The sequence below is a fragment of the Moschus berezovskii genome, chromosome 19 (assembly GCF_049115385.1).
Source record: "Moschus berezovskii isolate FMDL1 chromosome 19, NW_MosBer_1.0, whole genome shotgun sequence".
Lineage (NCBI taxonomy): Eukaryota > Metazoa > Chordata > Mammalia > Artiodactyla > Moschidae > Moschus > Moschus berezovskii.
Genome location: NC_142478.1, coordinates 67,397,121 through 67,418,438, shown reverse-complemented (window position 1 = coordinate 67,418,438; position 21,318 = coordinate 67,397,121). Strand labels below are relative to the sequence as shown.

General features: G+C 49.8%; 1 protein-coding gene across 1 annotated transcript in view; it reads right to left on the bottom strand.

Annotated features, from left to right (window-relative positions):
* SSH1 (slingshot protein phosphatase 1) overlaps positions 1-11,297 on the bottom strand; it is a 60,105-nt gene extending 48,808 nt beyond the window's left edge. The window contains exons 1-2 of the mRNA XM_055404463.2: positions 11,099-11,297; positions 5,378-5,418 (exon numbers count right to left, since the gene is read on the bottom strand). Coding sequence (XP_055260438.2) covers positions 5,378-5,418; positions 11,099-11,167 — 110 coding nt within the window. The 5' untranslated portion in view covers positions 11,168-11,297. The remainder of the gene's footprint in view (positions 1-5,377; positions 5,419-11,098) is intronic.
* Between the last annotated feature and the right edge of the window lie 10,021 nt (positions 11,298-21,318).

Genomic DNA, 21,318 nt, shown 5'->3' with positions numbered 1-21,318 from the left:
ACTCTGAGCAAAATTCATTTTAAGTTAACCTTAGTAATTTTAATTACATTCCAACAGAATCAAATTAACTCTTCACTTGTTACAAGTGTGTGCATCCCCAGTGTTTCAAGGTGGGGTGAGGGGTGGGAGGTGGCTGCCAGTAAAGCCGTGAGGGAGGGGACAGGAAGGGACGCGGGTTTCTGATCACAGCGACCAAAGTCTAAACCCTGTCTCCGGGCCCAGGGAACTGCGGTTTCCTACAATGAGGCCAGCATCTCATGGGGGTGACAGAAATGAGACGAGCTGCCCAAGTTCCCAGCACCTATAGGACCTTCGTGAATGGGAGCCCTGATGTGCACACCACCCCCCCTTCCCTGGTGCCCACCCAGGCGACCCACTGCTTGGGAAGGGATGCTGAGTACCAGCCTCACTCGAGCTCACAGTTAGGGAGATCACGGGACAGGGCACACCACTCACAGCGGGGGCCTACAGTCATGCAGGTCACGGGACAGGGCACACCGCTCACGGCGGGCCCCCTGGGGTTCAGGCTGGAAGGGAAGAAGACTGAGGTGAAGAGGCGTGCGGGTGCACAGCTGTGAGAACAGGATGGCCTCCGGCAGGTGGTCCAGCCCTGCCGGCTCCCCGGGGCTCCGGGCCCCTCCCCACTAGCCAGCATCGCCTCTATGTGGCACACCCTGCCACGCCTGCGACACTGAACAGAAACCTAGCTGTTTATGGGTCTTTCTTTCAGCTAGACTGGCACATCTCGAGAACTCCCGTGGGCTGAGATTTCTGGGCAGTTTCTACCCAGGAACCCGGGCAAGCCCCCTGTGCTGAGTATGTGCTGGGACCAGGGACCAGGATGGGAGAGCTGCTTCCTTAATTAGGTTATAACTGATGGCAGAGGCTATGATCTGTCTCCTGATGGCATTCCCTGATGGCAGCAGACTCTCCTGTCGGCCTTAAAGAAGCTGCCAGCCGTGTCCATGGCCGCAAGAGAATGCATTCTATCAAGAATCAGTGTGAGTGTGGAAGAGGGCCCAAGGCACAGATGCAACCCCAGCCCTGGTCAACACCTTGACTGCAGCCACGTGAGACCCCCAGCAGAAAAGCCGACTCAATCATGTCAAGGGTTCCTGGCTCATGCGAGCTGAGAGGTAGTAACTATGTACCGCTTTTGACTGCTGAGCTTGGGGTGGCTTGTTACACAGCAGTGGATGACTGACACAGCAGCCTGCTACACAGAGCCTGGATGTGGCAGAAGCTCGACACCTCTGCGCAGGACGTAACCAGACTGGACTCTCAACAGGGACAGTCAAAGTCCAGGCCAAGAAGCCATCAAGGAAGTCAGAGGAAGCTCCAAGGGTAGACAGGCATTGAAGAAGAGGTTCTGAAAGAAGACGGGAGGCAGGGCCTGCAGAGCGAGGACACACCCCATCCTGACTTGTCCACAAGAAGGGAGAGAAGGTTACACGGAGATTGGGGTCCTCTGGGGATTTCCGAAATGGAGAGGAGCGAGGGAAAGGCGGGTGCACGGGAGTTCAGCTTCCCACTGAAACCGGATAAAAGAGAGAAGATGAAATCCTGCTGCTCTGACCCAAGTGTTTGCTTGGGCAAGCAATAAAAGAAATTAACAGAACTCTAACGCTGATTTTCACGTGCTTGACTTGGAAACGCTCGATTTAAAAAAAAAAAAAAAAAAAGCAGCAAAACATTCACTCCTGATGCACTGACTGGAAACAACACAACCCTATCCCCTCCCTGGGGCCCTGCCTGGCACACAACCACTTGAGCCGCCTGCCAGACCGAGGCAGCTCCCAGGATGGCGAGGGAGCCGGGGCTGCTGTGGCGGAGCCACGTGCTCGCCGGTTCCCACAGTCCGAACAGCACAGCTCCCCAATGGGTCTGCCGGAGGCCGGCAGCAGGCTGCACAGAGAGTGGGGGGGGGATGGGGGGAGCGAGGGCCCTGCAGGCTCGGGCGCCCCGCCTCCCTCTGCGCGGGCAGGGGTGGGCGGGGGGGCGGCTCCCCAGATGGCCCCCAGGCCTTCAGAGAAACCGACTGGGTGACAGTCAAGATTCTGCAAGAGTTGCGCTCCTATTTCCAACGTACGGGGACGTCACCGGGTAAATGATGCAGGCTGGTCCCTGGTCCGAGTCACAGGGCATCCACGGGGACAGCCCTCCCAGCCCCCACACAGTGGGCCCGGAGCCTGTGGGGAGTCAGACCCTCTCTCTACTGCTGAGCTGTGAAACTAACACTGATAGGACACCATCCTTGGAAGACCAATCACAGCCATTGTCCTCCACACCCATCGTGGACCTGCTTCTGGGCAGGGAGCTCCGTACAAACTGCTGGTTAACCCTGTAAGGCCGGCGCTTTATCTGTTTTACTGATGGGACGAACAGAGACCTACAGAGACACAGTAATTCCTAGAGGCGTGTGGGCACCTCTACTAGTGCAGGAGCCAGACTCCGAACCCCCGGTTATCTTTCCTCAAAATGTCTTTCTTGTACATGAATGCAATTTACTGCAGAATCAAAACCAAGTTAATATATTTAAACTTCCTGAAGTGCTACATGCAGGCAGAGAACTAAGACCCTGTCACTAAGGGAAGCCCCAACAGTGAGGGATGAGACAAAAGCAAAGGCACTTGCCAAGGAAGGCAGGTGCGGTACCTGGCCCAGAAAGAAACCAGGAGTCACCTGCTGAAGAGAGGGAAGCCACAGAGGTTTGCGGGGAAGCATGATGAGTTGGCCATGAGGACTGTGGCCAACTGGAAAAGAAACTGGCTTAGAGAAGGAGCCTGGACAGGGAGCAGCGGTAGAACTGAAAAATGGCATGTCCATGCAAAGGCCAGCGATGAGGCTGAAGGCAGAAAAGGCTGTGTGGACCAGGAGGAGGAAGCTGGGGGCGCATCCAGACTGCCAGCCCTTTGACAGTTGGGCTGATAAAGTGAGATCCAAGGAGGGGTTGATGGGCAGCCCCTCAGTGAACCGGGGGAGGTACAGGGACCTGACCATGATGCTCCCAGCAGGGGAAGGGGGTGGGGAAGAGGGCAGGGTGAGAAAGATCTGACCCACAAATTCAGCAATTCACTGGCTACACACTGGGTCCAAGACCACTTCTTGGAGGACCCGCAAGATGAAGCTGTCCATTAAGGGTAGACAAAGGGGTGAGGGGACAGGGTGACCCTGCAGGCCCCAGTTTCTCCCCTACCCGAGCACCCTTTAGACACCAAATCAGGGCATATTAACTTCAGGATGAACATGAATCAAAGAGAGATCTCCTCTCCCCACCTCTCCTCCCCCCAGAGAGCAAAGAATGACCAGCCATTCCACACATTTTTTCTCGAAGAGAAGCTCAGAGAGCAGAGGTCTGGAAACGCAAATCCCCACGCAGATGCCGATGAGCTGCAGTCACGCCACTTACACGGGAACCTCAGCACTTCTCTCGTTGGGCTCGGAGGGCTAGACAGCAGGACTTTGCCCTCTGCATGAAACGGCGCCTGAACATCAAGGTGAGTGAAGAAAGGAAGAAAGCGGAGGCTTCTGAGGACGGGATCAGAGCCCAGGTCACCCCCAGCCTGGGTCTCCCAGGACTCACAAGGGCCTTGGGGGCTCACTGACAGCAGTGAGAAGGGCTCACGGGGGTCACCAGGGCGGTCTGACACCCCAGGGAGCACCATCACAAGTCAGCAGGGGTCCTGGGCTCCAGCCCTGACGCTGCCTCTAACCACCTGGGCGACCTCAGCAAGTCCGCGAGCCTGTACCTGCAACACTGGCGTCCAGCTGAGTCACGAAACTGTTCCTGGCAAGGTGGAGTCCTACGACAAACTCAAGTGTTACAGACAATGGAGGCCCCACTTGGAATGCAACCTGCGACCTGGGAGGTTGAAGGTGGGATTACCTGCTCCTCCTGGGGTTGCCGTGAGGATGAGATGTCGCCCCACAGAAAGCTGCCTTTACGTCCCTCTGAATGGCCCTCTTCAGCTCCAAGTGATGCAAAGAACGGGGCCTTTTATTGGCCAGCAGCACATACATGTTTTCCTATCACTGAGAGCCCCAAGTTCTTTATTAATGGAAACAATTCAAAGTGCTATGCTGTCAGCGCAGGAAGGGCAAGTGACAAATGAAATAGTTCTTTGCCCCAAAGCCCATCTATGTTCCATCTCCTGGGGAAGAGCCCTGGAAGAAAGGGACCAGCTTGAGGGGAGAAGAGAGTCCAAGTCCAGGGACAGGTTACAGATGAGCTGCGGGTGCGGGGCGCTCCGCAGGCCCTCCGCCCCGATCTCCCTCCCACAGCAGTTTCCGGAGCAGACCTCCACTCCCCTCCCAGCTTCCACCGGCTGATTCACAATACGGCCCGTGACTGCCCCCACTTGGGAATCCGGCTGATTCCAGCCTTCGAGACTCTGAGCAACCAGAACCCCCAGTTGGAAGAAGGAGATGTGTCACAGTGCCTGGTCCTCCCTCCAGCATAATGTGAAAACGAGGACCCAGCCACTGTACTAAGACAATTATTTTCCTGCACACGTGAATTTTAGAAAACAGGGTGCCTCCTTCCCTCAAACACCCAGGAAGCTTCACAGACAGGTGAGGCGGATCCACCACTCCTGTGTGTGCGTTCAACCAGGAGGACAGCCTGCTCTCAGCACTTATTTCCTCTTCCAGTTAATTCTCCTCCCCTTCCCAAGATAAAACAGACAACAATAATAATAAAAGAACAGTATCCTTGAAATTCTGTGCAGTTTCTTTTTTTTTTCTTAATCTAGCTGCTTACTTTTTTAAACTCTTAAGAGCCAGTGTTTAAGACAAGATCATTGGAACAGGAGAATGCATTATATAATAAAGTACTAAAGCTTCTGCAAGCCAACAAAACACCCAATTTTTGGCAAAGAAAAATAACCATACTTCTGGTGTCTACTTGGAAATATAGCAACTGAGGACTACAAGCTTGAGAAACTTCTCAACAGGCACATGCACATGTACACACACACACCCTGAATTAATAAACTGAGGGGCTGAATGTCTGTTTCGAAACAGCAATGTACTTACCTCAAAAGGAATACCCTCCCAAAAGCAGGATGGAAAAGTGAGAACATATTAGAATGATTACTTTCTTTAAAGCAGAGGTAAAACCTAGAAGGAAGTTTGTAAAGATACTCATCATGGCAAAGCCAGGGTGGTGGAATACTGGCGATTATTTTTCTTCTTCTCTGAATGTTACGTAATTATCAAAGCTGTTGACAGTTAAATGTCTGGATCATCTGTAAAGCCCTCCTCCTACTGAAAAAATGGTGTAGTCTTTCTCCAGGGTTCTCCCTCTTGGAAAGGCACAAGAGTATTTCTTACCTGCTTGGAAGATAGACTCCAGGGTGAAAACGCGAAGCCTGCTTACCTGTGGTTTAACTTGCGATCTTCATCGCTGCCAGCCTCCAACTGCAGAGAAAGGAAGAGAATGTCACAGCCCAGACACCGCTATCAATGAGCCTCGGACACAAGGCTCACATTTTCTGCTCTGGTGCCTGCAAAAGGTACAGATGTCCAGGAAACCTGGCTCCTTCCAAACACTGCACCCTTCCCAGACCAGTCCTGCTCTGCTGCTCCCCTGAAGAATTCCTGTGGAGGGATGTTCAGGTTTCCTGATGTTTTCTCGCCTGCCTTCCAAGGCATCGCGGATGGGTGCCTGCTAACGCAGTGTTCTAGCCAGCCCAGGTACTCCACACACTTGTTCTGCCCTGAGCTCTCCCTTTTCCAGTGCTGCTTCAGAGCTCATCCAGTTTTTCTTTCTTTTAAATTTTATTTATTTATTTGGACACGCAGGCCTGTGGGATTTTTAGCTCCCCAACCAAGAATTGCACCTGTGTCCTCTGCACTGGAAGCACAGAGTCTTTAACCACTGGATTACCAGAGAAGTCCCTATTTTTCTTTTTTAGGGGAAGGGGGTGATGTTTTAAGAGGCTCTGTTTCCTTCTTCAATCTAAGCAATAGCTGAGGGATCAACACCATATTTTTTTTTATAACTCTTATGATTTACTCCCTTACTAGCATTCAAATATAGCATCAGTTCAGTTCAGTTCAGTCGCTCAGTCGTATACAGCAGTGTTAATTTTATTTATCATGTGGTATACTGTGTCTGTATTACTTATTTATGTTATAATTGGAAGTTTATGTGTTTTGATTGCCTTTATCCATTTCCCCCTCACCTCAATCCCCACCCTCTGGTAATCACAAATGATCAACACCATTTTAAGCCACAAAACACAAGTCTACAAACAACCACCACCATCACCACTCCAGGTAAGTCTTTCTTAACAGAAGGTAGCCAGGTTCAGGCTGTCAGTGGGTCTCAAAGCATCTGGTAGGTTCTCAAAAAGGCTTTCATGTTTAATATAAAACTTTCTAGGCTCTTAGTGTATTTCCAGATATGAAAGAAAGGGATATTTAATATCTTCTAAAGGTTACAAGACCAGGAGGGTTAAAGGCTCCAAAAGTAACCATGATTTAAGCCCCAACTGTAACTTTTCTTTCTTCTTTCAAGAAGAAAACTCAAATGGAGAAGGCAATGGCAAGCCACTCCAGTACTCTTGCCTAGAAAATCCCATGGATGGAGGAGCCTGGTAGGCTGCAGTCCGTGGGGTCGCTAAGGGTCGGACACGACTGAGCGACTTCACTTTCACACATTGGAGAAGGAAATGGCAACCCACTCCAGTGTTCTTGCCTGGAGAATCCCAGGGACGGGGGAGCCTGGTGGGCTTCCGTCTATGGGGTCACACAGAGTCGGACACGACTGAAGTGACTTAGCAGCAGCAGTAACTTTTCTTTCTTCTTTCAAGAAGAAAACTCAAATGAGAAGAAAACGCACACCCCAACAACCTTCCGCCGTTGGGAGTTGGCATGTGTAGTATGTTACACAGGAGGGGCCACTGAACGGGGAAGAGAGAAACCTGGAAAGTAGCAATGGCCGGGAGATGCAAGGTTGACTGAGGACAGAAACCAGGCAGAAGCTGGCAGTGGTGGGAAAAGGGCACAGAGGTCATGTGTGGAGGGCTCTGGGCAGCCAGGGACACACGCCATCGGTGGCAATTTCACCAACGAATGAGCCTGGCACAGGGTCCTGGGATCCCCCCGCTGTAACAAGATCATGTACGTATTGCACTGGGCAGAGGCAGAAGGCATCAGTTCATTCTCATGCCCCCCACCCCACGCTGAAGGAGATGTGGAAACACTGGCGATGGTTCTGAGGACCACAGGGCCACCGGCTTCAGCCCTGAAGTGAAACGTACACGAAACAACTCACACGACCACAGGAACAAACTCAGAAGAGACTGTTGGGTCTAACCCAGTGGTTCTCAACTGGGGACCACTGCTCTTGGCAGGGGGTGCCAGGCAAGGCCGGAGTCTTTTTGGGAGGATGCTAGTGGCATCTAGTGGGTAACAGTCAGAGTGCTGCTATCTGCTGCAACACACAAGACGGGCCCCTGCAGCACAGGGTTTTCTGGCCCAGATGTCGGCAATGCTGAGGTTGAAAAACCCTGAGCCAATACTCCCCTTCCCAAAGGGACTGGAGGTCCACCCGTGAAAAATAGTCACCTTGAATGGTGGTCAAAAATCACAGTTCCTGAAAGCTACTGCTTTATCTCTTCTTGGGCTCTCTGCCTGTTCTCACAAAAGAATGAGACAAGGCTCACAGTAAAATGATATAAATGAGATAAAGATGGAGGGGAAAGGAACAAAACCAAAAAGAGGGAAGCACTGCTCTGCGAGCTGGGCTGCGACTTCCCTTAGTTCCCACGCCAGGCAGGACCACAGGCTGGGGAAGGAAAGAAGGGCCCTGAGCGTGTCTGACTCAACGAAGGGTGCGCATTTTGAGGAGTAAGCAAGTGATGGGGTGGGATGCAGCTGTCAAAATCACTTAATTCTCCTCCCTCTCTGAGGGTCTCAGGACGAAAGGCAACGCGAGACCAATCATTCCAGAGAAGGAAGCCACCTATGCCAAGGAACACACGTGAGAGGGAAGCCGGAACTTTCGGACGAGCTGAGGCCCAGCGAGGGGAAGTGTGCCATCTCTATGGCACACATGCTGCCTCTCCCTTCCTTCCTGCATCTTCACGCTTCACCCTACCTGGAAGATGCCTCACCTTCCGGGGAACATCCCAGCCTCTGATGGCTCCTGGAGCCACTAATGCTGCTGATTTACTCAAGGTAAGGAAGAGCTGTCCGAGTTTTCTTCTCAGACTTGGTGAAAATAATGCTTTCTATGTAATAATTTTAAATATGCTCAGTGGAAACAATCCCAAAGTCCAACAAAAGGTACAACCATACAGTAGAATACTGAGAAGAAAAAGTGTCAGTCGCTCAGTCGTGTCTGACTCTTGGCAACCCCGTGGACTGTAGCCTGCTAGAGTCCTCTGTCCACGGGATTTCCCAGGCAAGAATACTGGAGTGGGTAGCCATTTCCTTTTCCAGGGGATCTTCCCGACCCAAGGATTGCAGGCTGAGCCACCAGGGAAGCCCAGAAAGTGGAAGTGAAAATATACTCAGTGGGAACAACCCCAAGGTCCAACACAATGCACATCCATACAGTAGACGATTACTCAGCCATAAAAAGGAATGAGGGACTGACTCACGCTGCAACATGGATGAGCCCTGAAAACATGAGGCTGACTGAAACAGACCTGACACAAAAGGCCACACGGTGTATGAATCCACTTACATGAAATGCCCAGAATAGGCCAAATTCGTAGAAAGAACATTAGTGGTTGCCTACAGTTTGGTGAGGGCAGGGCAGGGCAGGGATGGGTGGGAGGGAGGCTGTGTGTGATAGCTAAGGGCTGTGAGGTTTCTTTTGGGGGTGATGAAAATGTTCTGGAATCTGTGGTGATGGCTGATGAACCTTGGGCATGTACTAAAAACCACTGAATTGTACACTTTAAAATGGCAGATTTATGGTATGTGAATTCCATCTCAGTTAAAAAAATAAAATAACAAAAAATTTTACACGTGGTAACTTCCCTGGTGGTCCAGTGGTTAAGAATCTGCCTTCCAGTGCAGGGGAGGCGGGTTCAATCCCTGGTTAGGGAACTAAAATTCCACATGCCCCGGGGCAGCAAAGACCCAACACAGTCAAAAAAAAAGAATTATTTTTTTAACGTGTTTAGAGCAGAAGTAGACTGGCTGCAAAATAACACAAGGAAGGTGGGGTTTAGAATCAGAGGCCTAGGTTTGACAGGCTTCCCTGATATCTCAGTTGGTAAAGAATCTGCCTGCAGTGCAGGAGACCCTGGTTCGGTTCCTGGGTTGGGATGATCCACTGGAGAAGGGATAGCCCACGCCAGTATTCTTGGGCTTCCCTGCTGGCTCAGCTGGTAAAGAATCCGCCCGCAATGTGAGAGACCTGGGTTCGATCCCTGGGTTGGGAAGATCCTCTGGAGAAGGGGTAGGCTACCCACCACTCCAGTATTCTGGCCTGGAGAATTTCATGGACTGTATACCCCATGGGACTGCAAAGAGTCCCACACGACTGAGCGACTTTCACTTTCACTTCACTTTCAGGCTTGACAGGCTGTCCGAATAACCTCTTCCTGGAGCTTATTTCTTCACCCGTTGTTTTTGAGAAGGGACCATGAAATTAAGAGCAGAGGAGTACTTTATAAACTGCAAGACAACAGTAGTAGAAACGATGTAGGGGAACAGATGTCTGTGGGGAAGTGAGAAGCAGCCGCACTCACTTCCCAGCTGCAGGTCACTGGCTGCCGCGCAGAGCAGGGACTGTAAGAACTTTCTGTCTGCAGGCAAGATAACTCATGAACGGCCTCTCCTTGAGAGGGCCTGGGCTGTGAGGTTCAACCCTGCAGCCAGGTTGAGAAATGTTCCTGCCAGTCCCAATGAAACAGGCTGAAGAGCTGCCAACCAGGAGCCGGTGCGACAGGCAGGGCTGTTAAACCCCAAACAGGTCCTCTTCTCTCTCACACACACACACACACACACACAAACGTTATCAGTGTTATCAGTCAACTTCCCCCAGGGAGAAGGGGCCTGAATTGCCCAGATGCTGGCGGGGTCACTTCCTGGGCCTGCCTGCAGGGCCCTCCCCCAGCAGCCTCCTCTCCCTTCTCTATAAACAGTTCCCTCTCCTCCTCCAGCTGCGGTGTCTGTGGGTCAATACTCAGCCTGGCCACGGATGTTGAGTTTAGACCCGAGGCCCTAACTAGTTCTCCTGCTTGGAGGCCCGAGGCCCAGCCGAGCTCGGTCCAGCCCAGCTATGCGCTCAGAGGACGAATTCCCCAGTGACTCCAGGGCAAGGAGCCAGGCCGGGTCACACGTAAACCCAGAGAAACCCGCACCGCTCAGAGAGGCACTTTCGGCCCCCCAAAGCACTGGGGCGATTACAGGAACCCCAGAATCGGCCTCGGCCATACAGCACATAAACACCCAGCCTCGGGCGATATCGGGGACAGGAAGAAGCCAGATTCAGCTGCACGCAGAGACCTAAGACACCGTCACCCAGCACCCTGAGCTCACTGTCACAGTGACACGGACCGCCACTCACACCCACAGCCGGGGGCGTGCACTAGGGGAAACAATTTCACACCTTCACAGGGGCAGCCCTGCGGCTTGTTGCCCCTAGCACTACACAGGCACGGCCCCCAGAGGACAGGCCGGAATCACACACAGGAAGAGGCACACAGGGTCCGGAATCCCAGAACCCGCATCTCACGCAGTTTACCCAATCAGGAGTTCCAGGCTCAGGACAAGTACCCTGCACAGTCACCCCCGACGGGGCGAGGGGGCAGTGTCACACATTCACAGTCACCCCCCAGGCGGGGGTCACACTTACAGTCACCCCCCACGGGGGTCACACACACCGTCTCATGGACAGTCACCCCCAAACAGGGGTCTCACACACAGAGTCAACCCCAGACGGGGGTACACCGGCGCTGCACAGTCACCCCAGTCCGGCTACCCACGCGGGGGTCGTCCAGCGGGGTCCCCGCAGGCCCGAGGACCCCGCGAAGCTGTCCCGGCGCAGCCCCCGGCGCCCCGCGCCCAGCACTCGCGGCCCAGGCCTCGCGCGGCGGCTGCTCGGCCGGGGCGGGGCCGCGGGCCCGGGGCTCACCTCGCTGTTGCTGGCGGAGGAGGAGGCGGCGCTGGGCGTGGGCGAGCGCTGAAGGGTCACCAGGGCCATGGCTGCGGTGCGGCACTGCGCGCGGGCGCCGCCGAGGCCTCTCGCTGAAGCCGCCGCCGCCGCCGCCGCCCGGGCCGGGCCCGGGGCGCTCCAAGAGCCGCGCGCGGGCGGCCGGGCCGAGCCGGGCCGGGCCCGCCCCTCCCCGTCGGCGTCCGCCGCCGCCCCCGCCCCCCGCGCCGGCGCGCGCCGGGCCTGAGCGCGGGCAGGGGGCGTGGCCCACGCGGGGCGCGCGTGCGCGTGCGCGGCGCGGGAGCCCCGAGGGGCGGCGGGAGGCCCAGGCCAGCCAGTCACATTCCGCGCGCGCACTCGACGCGCGCGCCCGGCGCTCCAGCCTGCGAAGCGGGGGCGCGCCCGACGGCGAGCAAATCCTCCCCAAGAGGCCCATCCCCTGCGCAGGCCGGGAAACTGAGGTTCCGTGACCGCGCAGCTTGGAGTGCGCGGAGCAAGCAGGCATAGAGGCAGAAGATAAAAACCTGCTTGTCCCTGCGCCTAGAACCTCGAGGAGGAGCCTGCATTAATTCGTTTGTTCGTTCATTCATTCATTTATGAAATATTTATTGAGCACTTATTAAGTTCCCCGCATGGAGTATTCGACCGTGAGCAACATAGAATTAACCTGCCCTAGGGGATTTAATGGAAGTAAATTGAATTGCTAGAAACTTACTTTGTCCATCTTTTTATATGAATTCTACCATGTGTCCAGAAACCCAGCTAACTCCTTGGGAAGTTGGGGAGGGCGTCTCCGAAAAGGGGGCATTTGCTCTCAGACCCAACGGATGAGCAGGGTTAACGGGTGAGGGTGGGAGTTGACTGCTGGGCGTGATCTCCGTGGGAGAGCCTGCACAGAGGCCGGAAACGGAAAGATTTCCATCAGCCGCTGGAGCCTAGGGATGGGGAAGAGGGAGTCAGGGTGCTCTCTAGAAAGCTCTGGCTAAGGCTTGGAGAATGGACTGTGGAACAGAGGCGTGAAGGGAGGCCAGGGATGGGCTGCTGTTGTCCTGAGGGGAGGTGACCAGTATGGGGACGGGAGAGAGAGGCATGGAGGAAGATACTAAAAGGGTGGCTTGACTTAGCGCCAGTTTCACCCGAATCGCCCGCTTCTCTTCTTGCACCCGCCCACGCACGCATCCGCACGTTTACTGGTCCAGTCCTTGTGCCGGGCATCTCACTGCCAGGCCAGCAACACGGGCAGCCTGGGCGATACTCCCGCTCTTTCCCCTAGATCCAGGGGCTGGGACCTCCTCCGTATTCCCTCAGTATCATTCTTCTCAAGGGGGTTTGTGGCGGGTGGGGGGTGGTTTGGACTTTTTTTTTTTTTAATGTGACGTCTTAGTTCCCCCACCAGGGATGAACCCATGCCCCTTGCAGTGGAAGAAGGGAGTCTTAACAACTGGACTGCCAAGGAAGTCCCCCTCCCTTCTCCCCAATTTATTTATTGTCTTTTTTAATTTGTGTGAATATTTTTGAATGTCTTGGCAGATGGGAAGAGCTGTTGGTGGTTCTGGTGTTTAGAGGGCAGGAGCTGGAAGTGCTGAAAATACTGAAAGTCCTGCAGTTGACTGGACAGTGCCCTCCACCCTTCCCAACTCCCAAGAAGAATTGCTCAATTTCCATGACTCCTGTATGGGTGAAAGCACCGTTCATAATTATCTGACTCCATTTGACATATCATCACAAAGTATTTTTCACTGAATTCTCAGAAATGCAACTATGTTTAAACAGAGGGCAGAATATACTTTTTTATTGTTTGAGAGCTTTGTCAGGAGCTATACACCATTTGGGAAACAAAGTTTGTAGAGGGAAACGTAACTCCTAATATTGGAGAAGTTGACCCAATACACTGGCATCTTGGTAGACAGACTGCTCTATTTATTTAGCATCTATTTTTAAATGTCAAGCATGAGACAAAATTATGGGCAGTATTCAGTTTACTAATGACTTTGTTACTTCTCAATTCTAAACACATTCATTTGAAAACAGATAAACGTGGGATTTCCCTGGCAGTCCAGTGTTTAAGACCCCGAGCTTCCACTTCAGAGGGCACAAGTTTGATCCCTCGTGATTGAACTAGGATCCCACATGCCATGTGGCCTAGATAAATAAATAAATAAATAATTTAAAAACCCAGACTCTTCAACACAACATTGTAAATTGACTATACTTCAAATAAAGAAAAAAAAAAAAGACATACTACTGAGACTTCCCTGTGTCCTCCAGGGATGTTATTTCATCATAATGAATTTTCTTTATATGTTAGGGCATTGTCTGTCAGTCAGTCCAGTCGCTCAGTCATGTCCAACTCTTTGCAACCCCATGGACTGCAGCACGCCAGTCTTCTTTGGCCGTCACCAACGCCCGGAACCTGCTCAAACACATGTCCATTGAGTTGGTGATGCCATCCAACCATCTTATGCTGTGTATATATATCTTACCCTCGGTATACATATACACAGTGGAATAGTACTCAGCCATGAAAAAGAATGAAATAATGCAATTTGCAACAACATAGGTGCAATAGAGATTATCATAGTAAGTGAAGTAAGTCAGAAAGACGATTACCATATGATATTACTTATGTATGGACTCTAAAATATGACACAGATGATTCTATCTATGAAACAGAAAGAGAATCATGGACATAGTGAATAGACTGGTGGTTGTCAAGGAGGAAGGGGTTGGGAGAGGGATGGAGTGGGAGATGGGAGTTAACAGATATAAGCTTTTATATATAGAATGGGTAAACAACAAAGTCCTACTGTGTAGCACAGATAACCATATTCTGTATCCTCTGATAAACCATAATGGAAAAGAATATTTTAAAACAGAATGTATATATGTGTGTGTGTGTGTGTGTGTGTGTGTGTGTGCACGCGCACGCGCACCCACGTGCATGTGTGTGTGCTCAGTCATGTCTGACTCTTTGAGACCCCATGGACTGTAGCCCACTAGTCTCCTCTGTCTATGGAATTTTCCAAGAATACGGGTGTGGGTTGCCTTTTTCTACTCCGGGGGATCTTCCTGACCCAGGAATCGAATCCTGAGTCTCTTGCATCTCCTGTCTTGGCAAATGGGTTCTTCACCACTGTGCCACCTGTGAGGCCCATACATGTATCTGTGTGTGTGCGTATGTGTGTGTGCCTGTGTGTGTGTGTGTATGTATAACTGAATCACTTTGTTGTACAGAAGAAATTAACACAACATTGTGAATCAACTATATACTTCAACTGAAAAAAAAAAAAATAAACCCTAATTTTCTACCCTGGCCTTGCTTACCTCTCCACCCACAGCCACGGGCCCAGAGAGCATCCCCACCCCGTCTCACTTCCTCTTACAGCTCAGGGGCCCTCTTCCCTCTCACATTAACTCTTGCCAGACGCCACCTCCAAAACTGCCTCCCTGCTCCCTAGACTGGACTCAGCATTTTCCCAGGATGTCACACCTCTCCCCCACCTACCCCTAGGCACACAGCAAGTTCTACTCAACATTGTCACAGCTGTCTGTCTTGCCACATGGTTCTAAGAAGAACTCCAGGAGCTTGGCTGGGACCAGGGTGAGAACCCAAAATGTAAAGGGGCAACCAAAACAACAATTCAACCAAGAGAAAGACTACATATTTTTTTCCTTTTCTCCCACCTTTTTTGGCCATACTGCACAGCTTGTGGGATCCTAGTTTCCCGACCAGGGTTTGAACCCCAGCCCTTGGCAGTGAAAGCAGAAGTCCTAACCACTGGACTACCGGGGAATATCAGAGAAAGATTATAGTTTCAGGAATCAAACGGTATGCCAAAAATCTTCAATGAACAAAATGTCAACATTTTGAATGGGATGCGTACTGTATTACTGGGCTTTCCCGTTGCCTCAGTCTCCAATACGGCACTTTCACTGATCCTGTCTTCATCTGACCCTGTCTGTATTTAAAATTTTGATCATTCTAAACACTTCTGTGAAAACCCAGCTCTGAAAAGACCTGTGGCCTGTAAGGAGATGGGGCAGGGAGAAAAGAAGTGAGAGCTCCCTGGTCCAGGCTTCAGGGAATCCCAGGAGTGGAGGAGGGGAACCTGGTGGAAGACCCAGCTCCAAAGTTTTCTTGCATCCAGTAGAGTCTTTCCCACGAAGCATCATAATTATTTTTTCACCATACTTTATTTAGCCATCATGGTCCTTGTAGTCTCAGTTTTGCAACTGTTATAAACAGCCAGTTATGAGTTATTTGCTGTCTGCTAGGTGGTAGCAAAGTGATTTGCAAATGTGTTGGAGACAGGGGTTTTTTATGTGAATGCCCCCATGCTATCCCCCAGGGCCAGCTCCTCCAGGAAGCCTTCCCTGACCTGAGACCAGATTAGGTACCCCTTATCAAGGCTCCTGCAGCCTCTCTGCTTTGTCCTGGCTTGAAGCCCTTTGTTTATGTCTCGTCACATGGTTGTGGGTCTCCTTTCACGGCTGAGGAAGCTGATGCACAGGGTGGTTTAGTCGCATGCCCACGGTCGCAGAGCTAGGGCATGGTGAAGCTGGTTACTTGGACACTTGTTTTTCTACTTTAGAACTCAGACCAGAGACAGGTTCTTCCAGGATAGCCTTGGAGGGGAGAAGGGAAGAGAACACTACTGATAATTCCATTTTCAGAGCAACTGATTTGCAATTCACAAATATTAAATAACAAAGCTCTGGTAGACTGAATCATGGCTCCCCAAAGATGTCCATGTGCATCTGTAATGTGTTACCTGATATGGTAAGAAGGACTTTGCAACTGTGATTAAGTTAAGGGTGTTGGGGTAGGGAGGTTATCCTGAGTTATCTGAGTGGGCCTGATACAAACCCAAAGGTCTTTATAAGGAGGAAGAAGGATCAGAGTGAGAAGTAGGAGATGTGACAACACAAGAGGTTGGGGTGATGTAAGGAAGGCCATGAACCGAGGGATGCAGGTGGCCGCTAGAAGCAGAAAAAGACCAAGGAGTGAATTCCCTCCTCATCATCTCCAGAAAGAACACAGACTTGCCGTCATCTTGATTTTAGACTTCTGACCTCTAGTTTTTGTTGTTCAGTCACTAAGTCATGTCCAACTCTGCAACCCCATGGACTGCAGCACACCAGGCTTCCCTGTCCTTCACCATCTCCTGGAGCTTGCTCAAACTTATGTCCATTGAGTCGGTGATGCTATCTAACCTTTTCTTTCTCTGTTGCCTGCTTCTTTTGCCTTTAATCTTTCCCATCAACAGGGTCTTTTCCAATGAGTCAGCTCTTCACATCGGGTATCTGAAGTATTGGAGCTTCAGATTCAGCATCAGCCCTTCCAGTGAATATTCAGGGTTGGTTTCCTTTAGGATTGACTGGTTTGATCTCCTTACAGTCCTCTAGAAATACAAGAAAATAAATTCCTGTTGTTTTAAGCCACTGAGTTTCTAGCAATTGGTTCTAGGGGCTATAGAAAATGAATATAAAACAATACATATATACTGTATTAAAAAAAAAAAAACAGACCCCAAATGGAGTCACTTGGGCTGTTGACTTTTTAAAAAAATGCACAATGTCAGAGTTGTGAGTTACGTTTTATTTGGGGCAAAGTGAGGACTATTTAGTCCAAGAGACAGCATCTTGGATAGTTCTGAGAACTACTCCCAAGAGGTAGGGGGGGAAGGTCAGTACATGTGTGATTTTGGTGAAGGGGAAGTATGTGCAATCAAGCACACATTTTTTTGCAGAAGGTTTCTGCTGGTCATAAGGAGCAATCATCATCACGAAAGATTTCAGTGCTTTTCTAGGTATGAGGAGATGCAAGAACTGGGTCCATAAAATCAGCTCCTGAAAAGAAGACCTGTTCCGTCAGGTTTTCCCAGAGCATGGAGGGTCTTATTTCTGCTCTCCACCCTGAACTCCTTTCAAGGGGTGTTGAAAGTCAGCAGCTGTTACAGCACATGATATAATCCTTATGGAGGTAGCAAGTCCTAATAGCAAGTGCCAATTTGTAGTTGACCAGGCTAAACCCCACATCAGCAAACCAAGACTTAATATCTAACCTAATTGCAGTTACAATGTCCTCCAGGAACGTAGTCTTAACTGGTCACTCTGGAATTTTCTGGTCAGTACCAATGAGGTAATCTGCCACACAGCCCCCTTCTGTCCCTCATAGGTAGGTTTCCTAGGCCTGAAACAATTCATTCTTTTCCCCTTTCTGCTATAAAAGGCTTCCTTTTTGTCCAGCTCCTCAGAGCGTCTTTCTGCTTGTTGGATGGTATTCTACCCATTTGTGAATCATTCGTGAATCATTCAATTAAGTCAATTAGATCTTAAAATTTTACTCAGTTAAAATCGTGTTATTTAACAACTATAAAAAAATTATTAGAATGTCATAATACAATATGTTGCAGCCAATTCTTGGGCACTATATCATTTTCACATTCACTCAATTCATTGGACAACAATTTACAGAGTGCCTATGCAACCCACTCCAGTATTCTTGCCTGGAAAATTCCACGGACAGAGGAACCTGGCAGTCTACAGTCCATGAGGTTGCAAAGAGCTGGACATGACTGAGCATGTGTGCATGCTCCCCTGAGCACCAGTCTGGGAATTTGGGGTCCATCAGGGAACAAGCAGAATCACTGTCTTTGGTGGCGTCCGATCGGGTGGGAGATAAAGCCAAACAGCATGTGAGTGAATAGATTTGCCATAACACATGTTAACGTATACTTATAATATATGACTATTTAAATATGTCATTTTTAAATGAATCAATTTCAGTAAAGTTCTTGGAACATGACATGTACAAATGAATGTCAAATAAATAAAATACAATATCAAGTAGTAAAAAAGAGTTTGAGAGAAGGACTTCCCTGGTGGTCCAGTAGTTAAGATGTCATCTTACGATGCAGGGCATGTGGGTTCAATCCCTGGGCAGGGAGTTAAGATCCCACATGTCTCACTGCCAAAAAGCAAAACATAAAACAGAAGCAATACTGTAACAAGCTCTATAAAGACTTAAAAAATTGTCCACATCAAAAAAACCTTATAAGAAAGAAAGGGCTGGAGAGAGAAACAGAGCAGTCTTGGGGACATGGTGATGGAGGCGGCTGTTTAAGTGGTCAGGGAAACCTCTGGACAGCGTGACATTTGAGCAGAGGAATCACTCAGCGATTTCCCCCAGGTTGTCTGTCATACAAGAGCTGTTAAAACTTTTGGGGGCAGCAACATGGATGGATTTAAGAGATTATCAAGCTTTGTATGACAGACAAATTTTTACATCCTGGGACTTTCCTGGTGGTCCAGTGGCTAAGACTCTGCACCCCCAATGCAGGGGGCCCCGGGGGTCAATTTGTGGTCTGGGAGCTAGATCCCATATGCCACAACTGAGACCTGATGCAGCCAAATAAAAAAAAAAAACAAATAAATAAACACCAAGACCAAACTCCCGGAGAAGGCAATGGCAAGCCACTCCAGTACTATTGCCTAGAAAATCCCATGGATGGAGGAGCCTGGTGGGCTGCAGTCCGTGGGGTCGCTAAGGGTCAGACACAACTGAGCGACTTCACTTTCACTTTTCACTTTCACACATTGGAGAAGAAAATGGCAGCCCACTCCAGTGTTCTTGCCTGGAGAATCCCAGGGATGGGGGGGCCTGGTGGGCTTCTGTCTATGGGGTTACACAGAGTCGGACACGACTGAAGTGACTTAGCAGCAGCAGCAGAAGGCCATATTGTTATCAGCTAGCCAATGGGACAGAAGAATCTTCAACAGCTCCAGCCAAATAGACAGAAATTTCTTCTAAAGGTCCTTTGGGGGCCTCCTGGAGTCTCCTATCAGTATAATCAGTGAACTTTGGACTTCAGAGTAGTTTCTCAATGTCCTTATGATCAGCAGACCAAGTAAGCCCTATACCCCTGCATAAAGAAGGGCGCATCCCTCCTGCTCTCTGGCCTCAGTTTATCCAACCACAAAATGGGCAGATTCAACCAGTTCAGTGTCGCTCAACACTTTTTTCTTTTTTAAAAAAACAAAACTCTTACTCCCTTCTGATAAAGAAAAAAATCACACATCCTTTCTAGGGGATATAGTAAATACTGAATTTGTTTTTTGCCCACATCCCAGGACTCTGAAGACATGGCCAGCCTCCCACACTGGGGTGGGGGAGCCCTGGATGCCTGGGGCCTTTCTCAACTCTCAGTAAAACTCTCCAGGGTGGTGGCTGCGTGTTCCACCTCTGGATACAGACTGCCTGGGTGAGAGTCACTGGACATAACACAGGGTGTCCTGTATTTTTTTTTTCCCATGGCAGATTTTCTGGTACAGACAGGAAAGAAAGAAAGTGAAGTCGCTCATTTGTGTCCAACTCTTTGCGACCCCATGAACTGTAGCCTAGCAGGCTCCTCAGTCCATGGAATTTCCCAGGCAAGAGTACTGGAGAGGGTTGCCGTTTCTTTCTCCAGGGGATCTTCCCAACCTAGGGATCGAACCTGGGTCTCGCATTGCAGGCAGACACTTTACCATCTGAGCCACCAGGGAAGTCCTACTAGGAAAACTGTTAAAAAACTGTAACACTTATTTTATTTGTTGGGTCTGGGAACACTAGGCTGGGTTCAAATTTGAGCCTCTGCTTGTCGGCTGTGTTACTATGGGCAAGTTCTCTCTTTTCTCTTTCTGCCTCCCTCCTTCCTTCCTTTCTCACACTCTCTCCTTTTTCCTTCCTTCCCTTCTTTCTTTTTATTCCCTCTCTCCTCACCACGTTCTTTTCCATGTCAAGTCCTTTCCTCTTAATCTTAAATGTGTAGCTTGATGGTTTTTCCCCTATGCATTATTGTCGTTCGGTCGCTCAGTTGTATCCAACTCTTTGCGACCACATGGACTGCGGCACGCCATGCCTCCCTGTCCATCATCAACTCCTGGAACTTGCTCAAACTCATGTTGATCTAGTAGGTGATGTCATCCAACCATCTCATCCTCTGTTGCCCCCTTCTCCTCCAGCCTTCAATCTTTCCCAGCATCTGTGTCTTTTCCAAAGAGTCAGCTCTTCGCATCAGGTGGCCAAAGTATTGGAGTTTCAGCTTCAGCATCAGTCCTTCCAATGAATATGACACACTCCCACAAATACCACCCAGAAAAGGGACATGCTTCCAGCATCTCAAGAAAAATTCCTTGTGCCCCACAAGTAAGCATATTTCCCATATCCTCAATCACCTCTACTAGTTTCACCTCTTATACGTTGTGTGGGCTCTTCCCTCCCTTCTTCCACTCAACAAATTGTCTATGAGGTTCATCCAGTTGTGTGTGGCATATTTAATTTCTTCATTACTGTGCAATATTCCATAGTGTGCATTGTCTGAAAATGTCACAAGTTGCTTACCCATTCTCTAGCTGATAGACATTTTGGTTGTTTCTGCTTTGGGGCTATGAATGTTCTTGTACAAGCCTTTTGGGCTGTGTTTGTCTTCATTTCTCTTGGATATGTACATAAAAGTGGGGTTGCTGGGTTTTAAGATATTCATATGTTTCGCTATAGTGGATACTGGGAGCAAGGTTTTGAATTTCAGTTATAAAGAGAAAGTTGATCATGACCCTATCTACTATTAGGGTTGCTGCAAAAGTAAGTGAGGTGATCTAGGCCAAATATTTGGAACTGGCACGTTGAAATTCACAAAACCCAAATCATTGTTGGAATGGGGAGGGCACAAAGGTATTTGGCTGATTTTTGCTAACTTTTAAGTGTTCCCACAATGAATTAGAGGCACAAGCAATTCCCTAAGGTTGTGAGATATAATAGTGATACATGGGACTTCCCAGTGGTTAAGAATCCACCTGCCAGTGCAAGGGACATGGGTTCAATCCCTGGTCCAGGAGGATTCCATATTCCTTATGGCAACCAAGGCCTAGAGCCCGTGATCTGCAAGAAGATCAGCCACCGCGGTGAGGAGCCTGCACACCACAATTAGAGAGTCGCTCCCATTCACTGCAACTAGAGAAAACCTGGGCGAAGCAACAAAGACCCGGTGCCATAAATAAATAAATGTGACCCGTGACACTTGTTTAAAAAAGTCAGATAAAATGGAATCATATAAGCAAACGACGGAGTTCACCGCATCTTCTTTATTGTTCAAGAAAAATAGAATGCACTAGTCTTTTGCAGGCATTTTCTTATGCCATCTGCACATTGTTATTTGAGG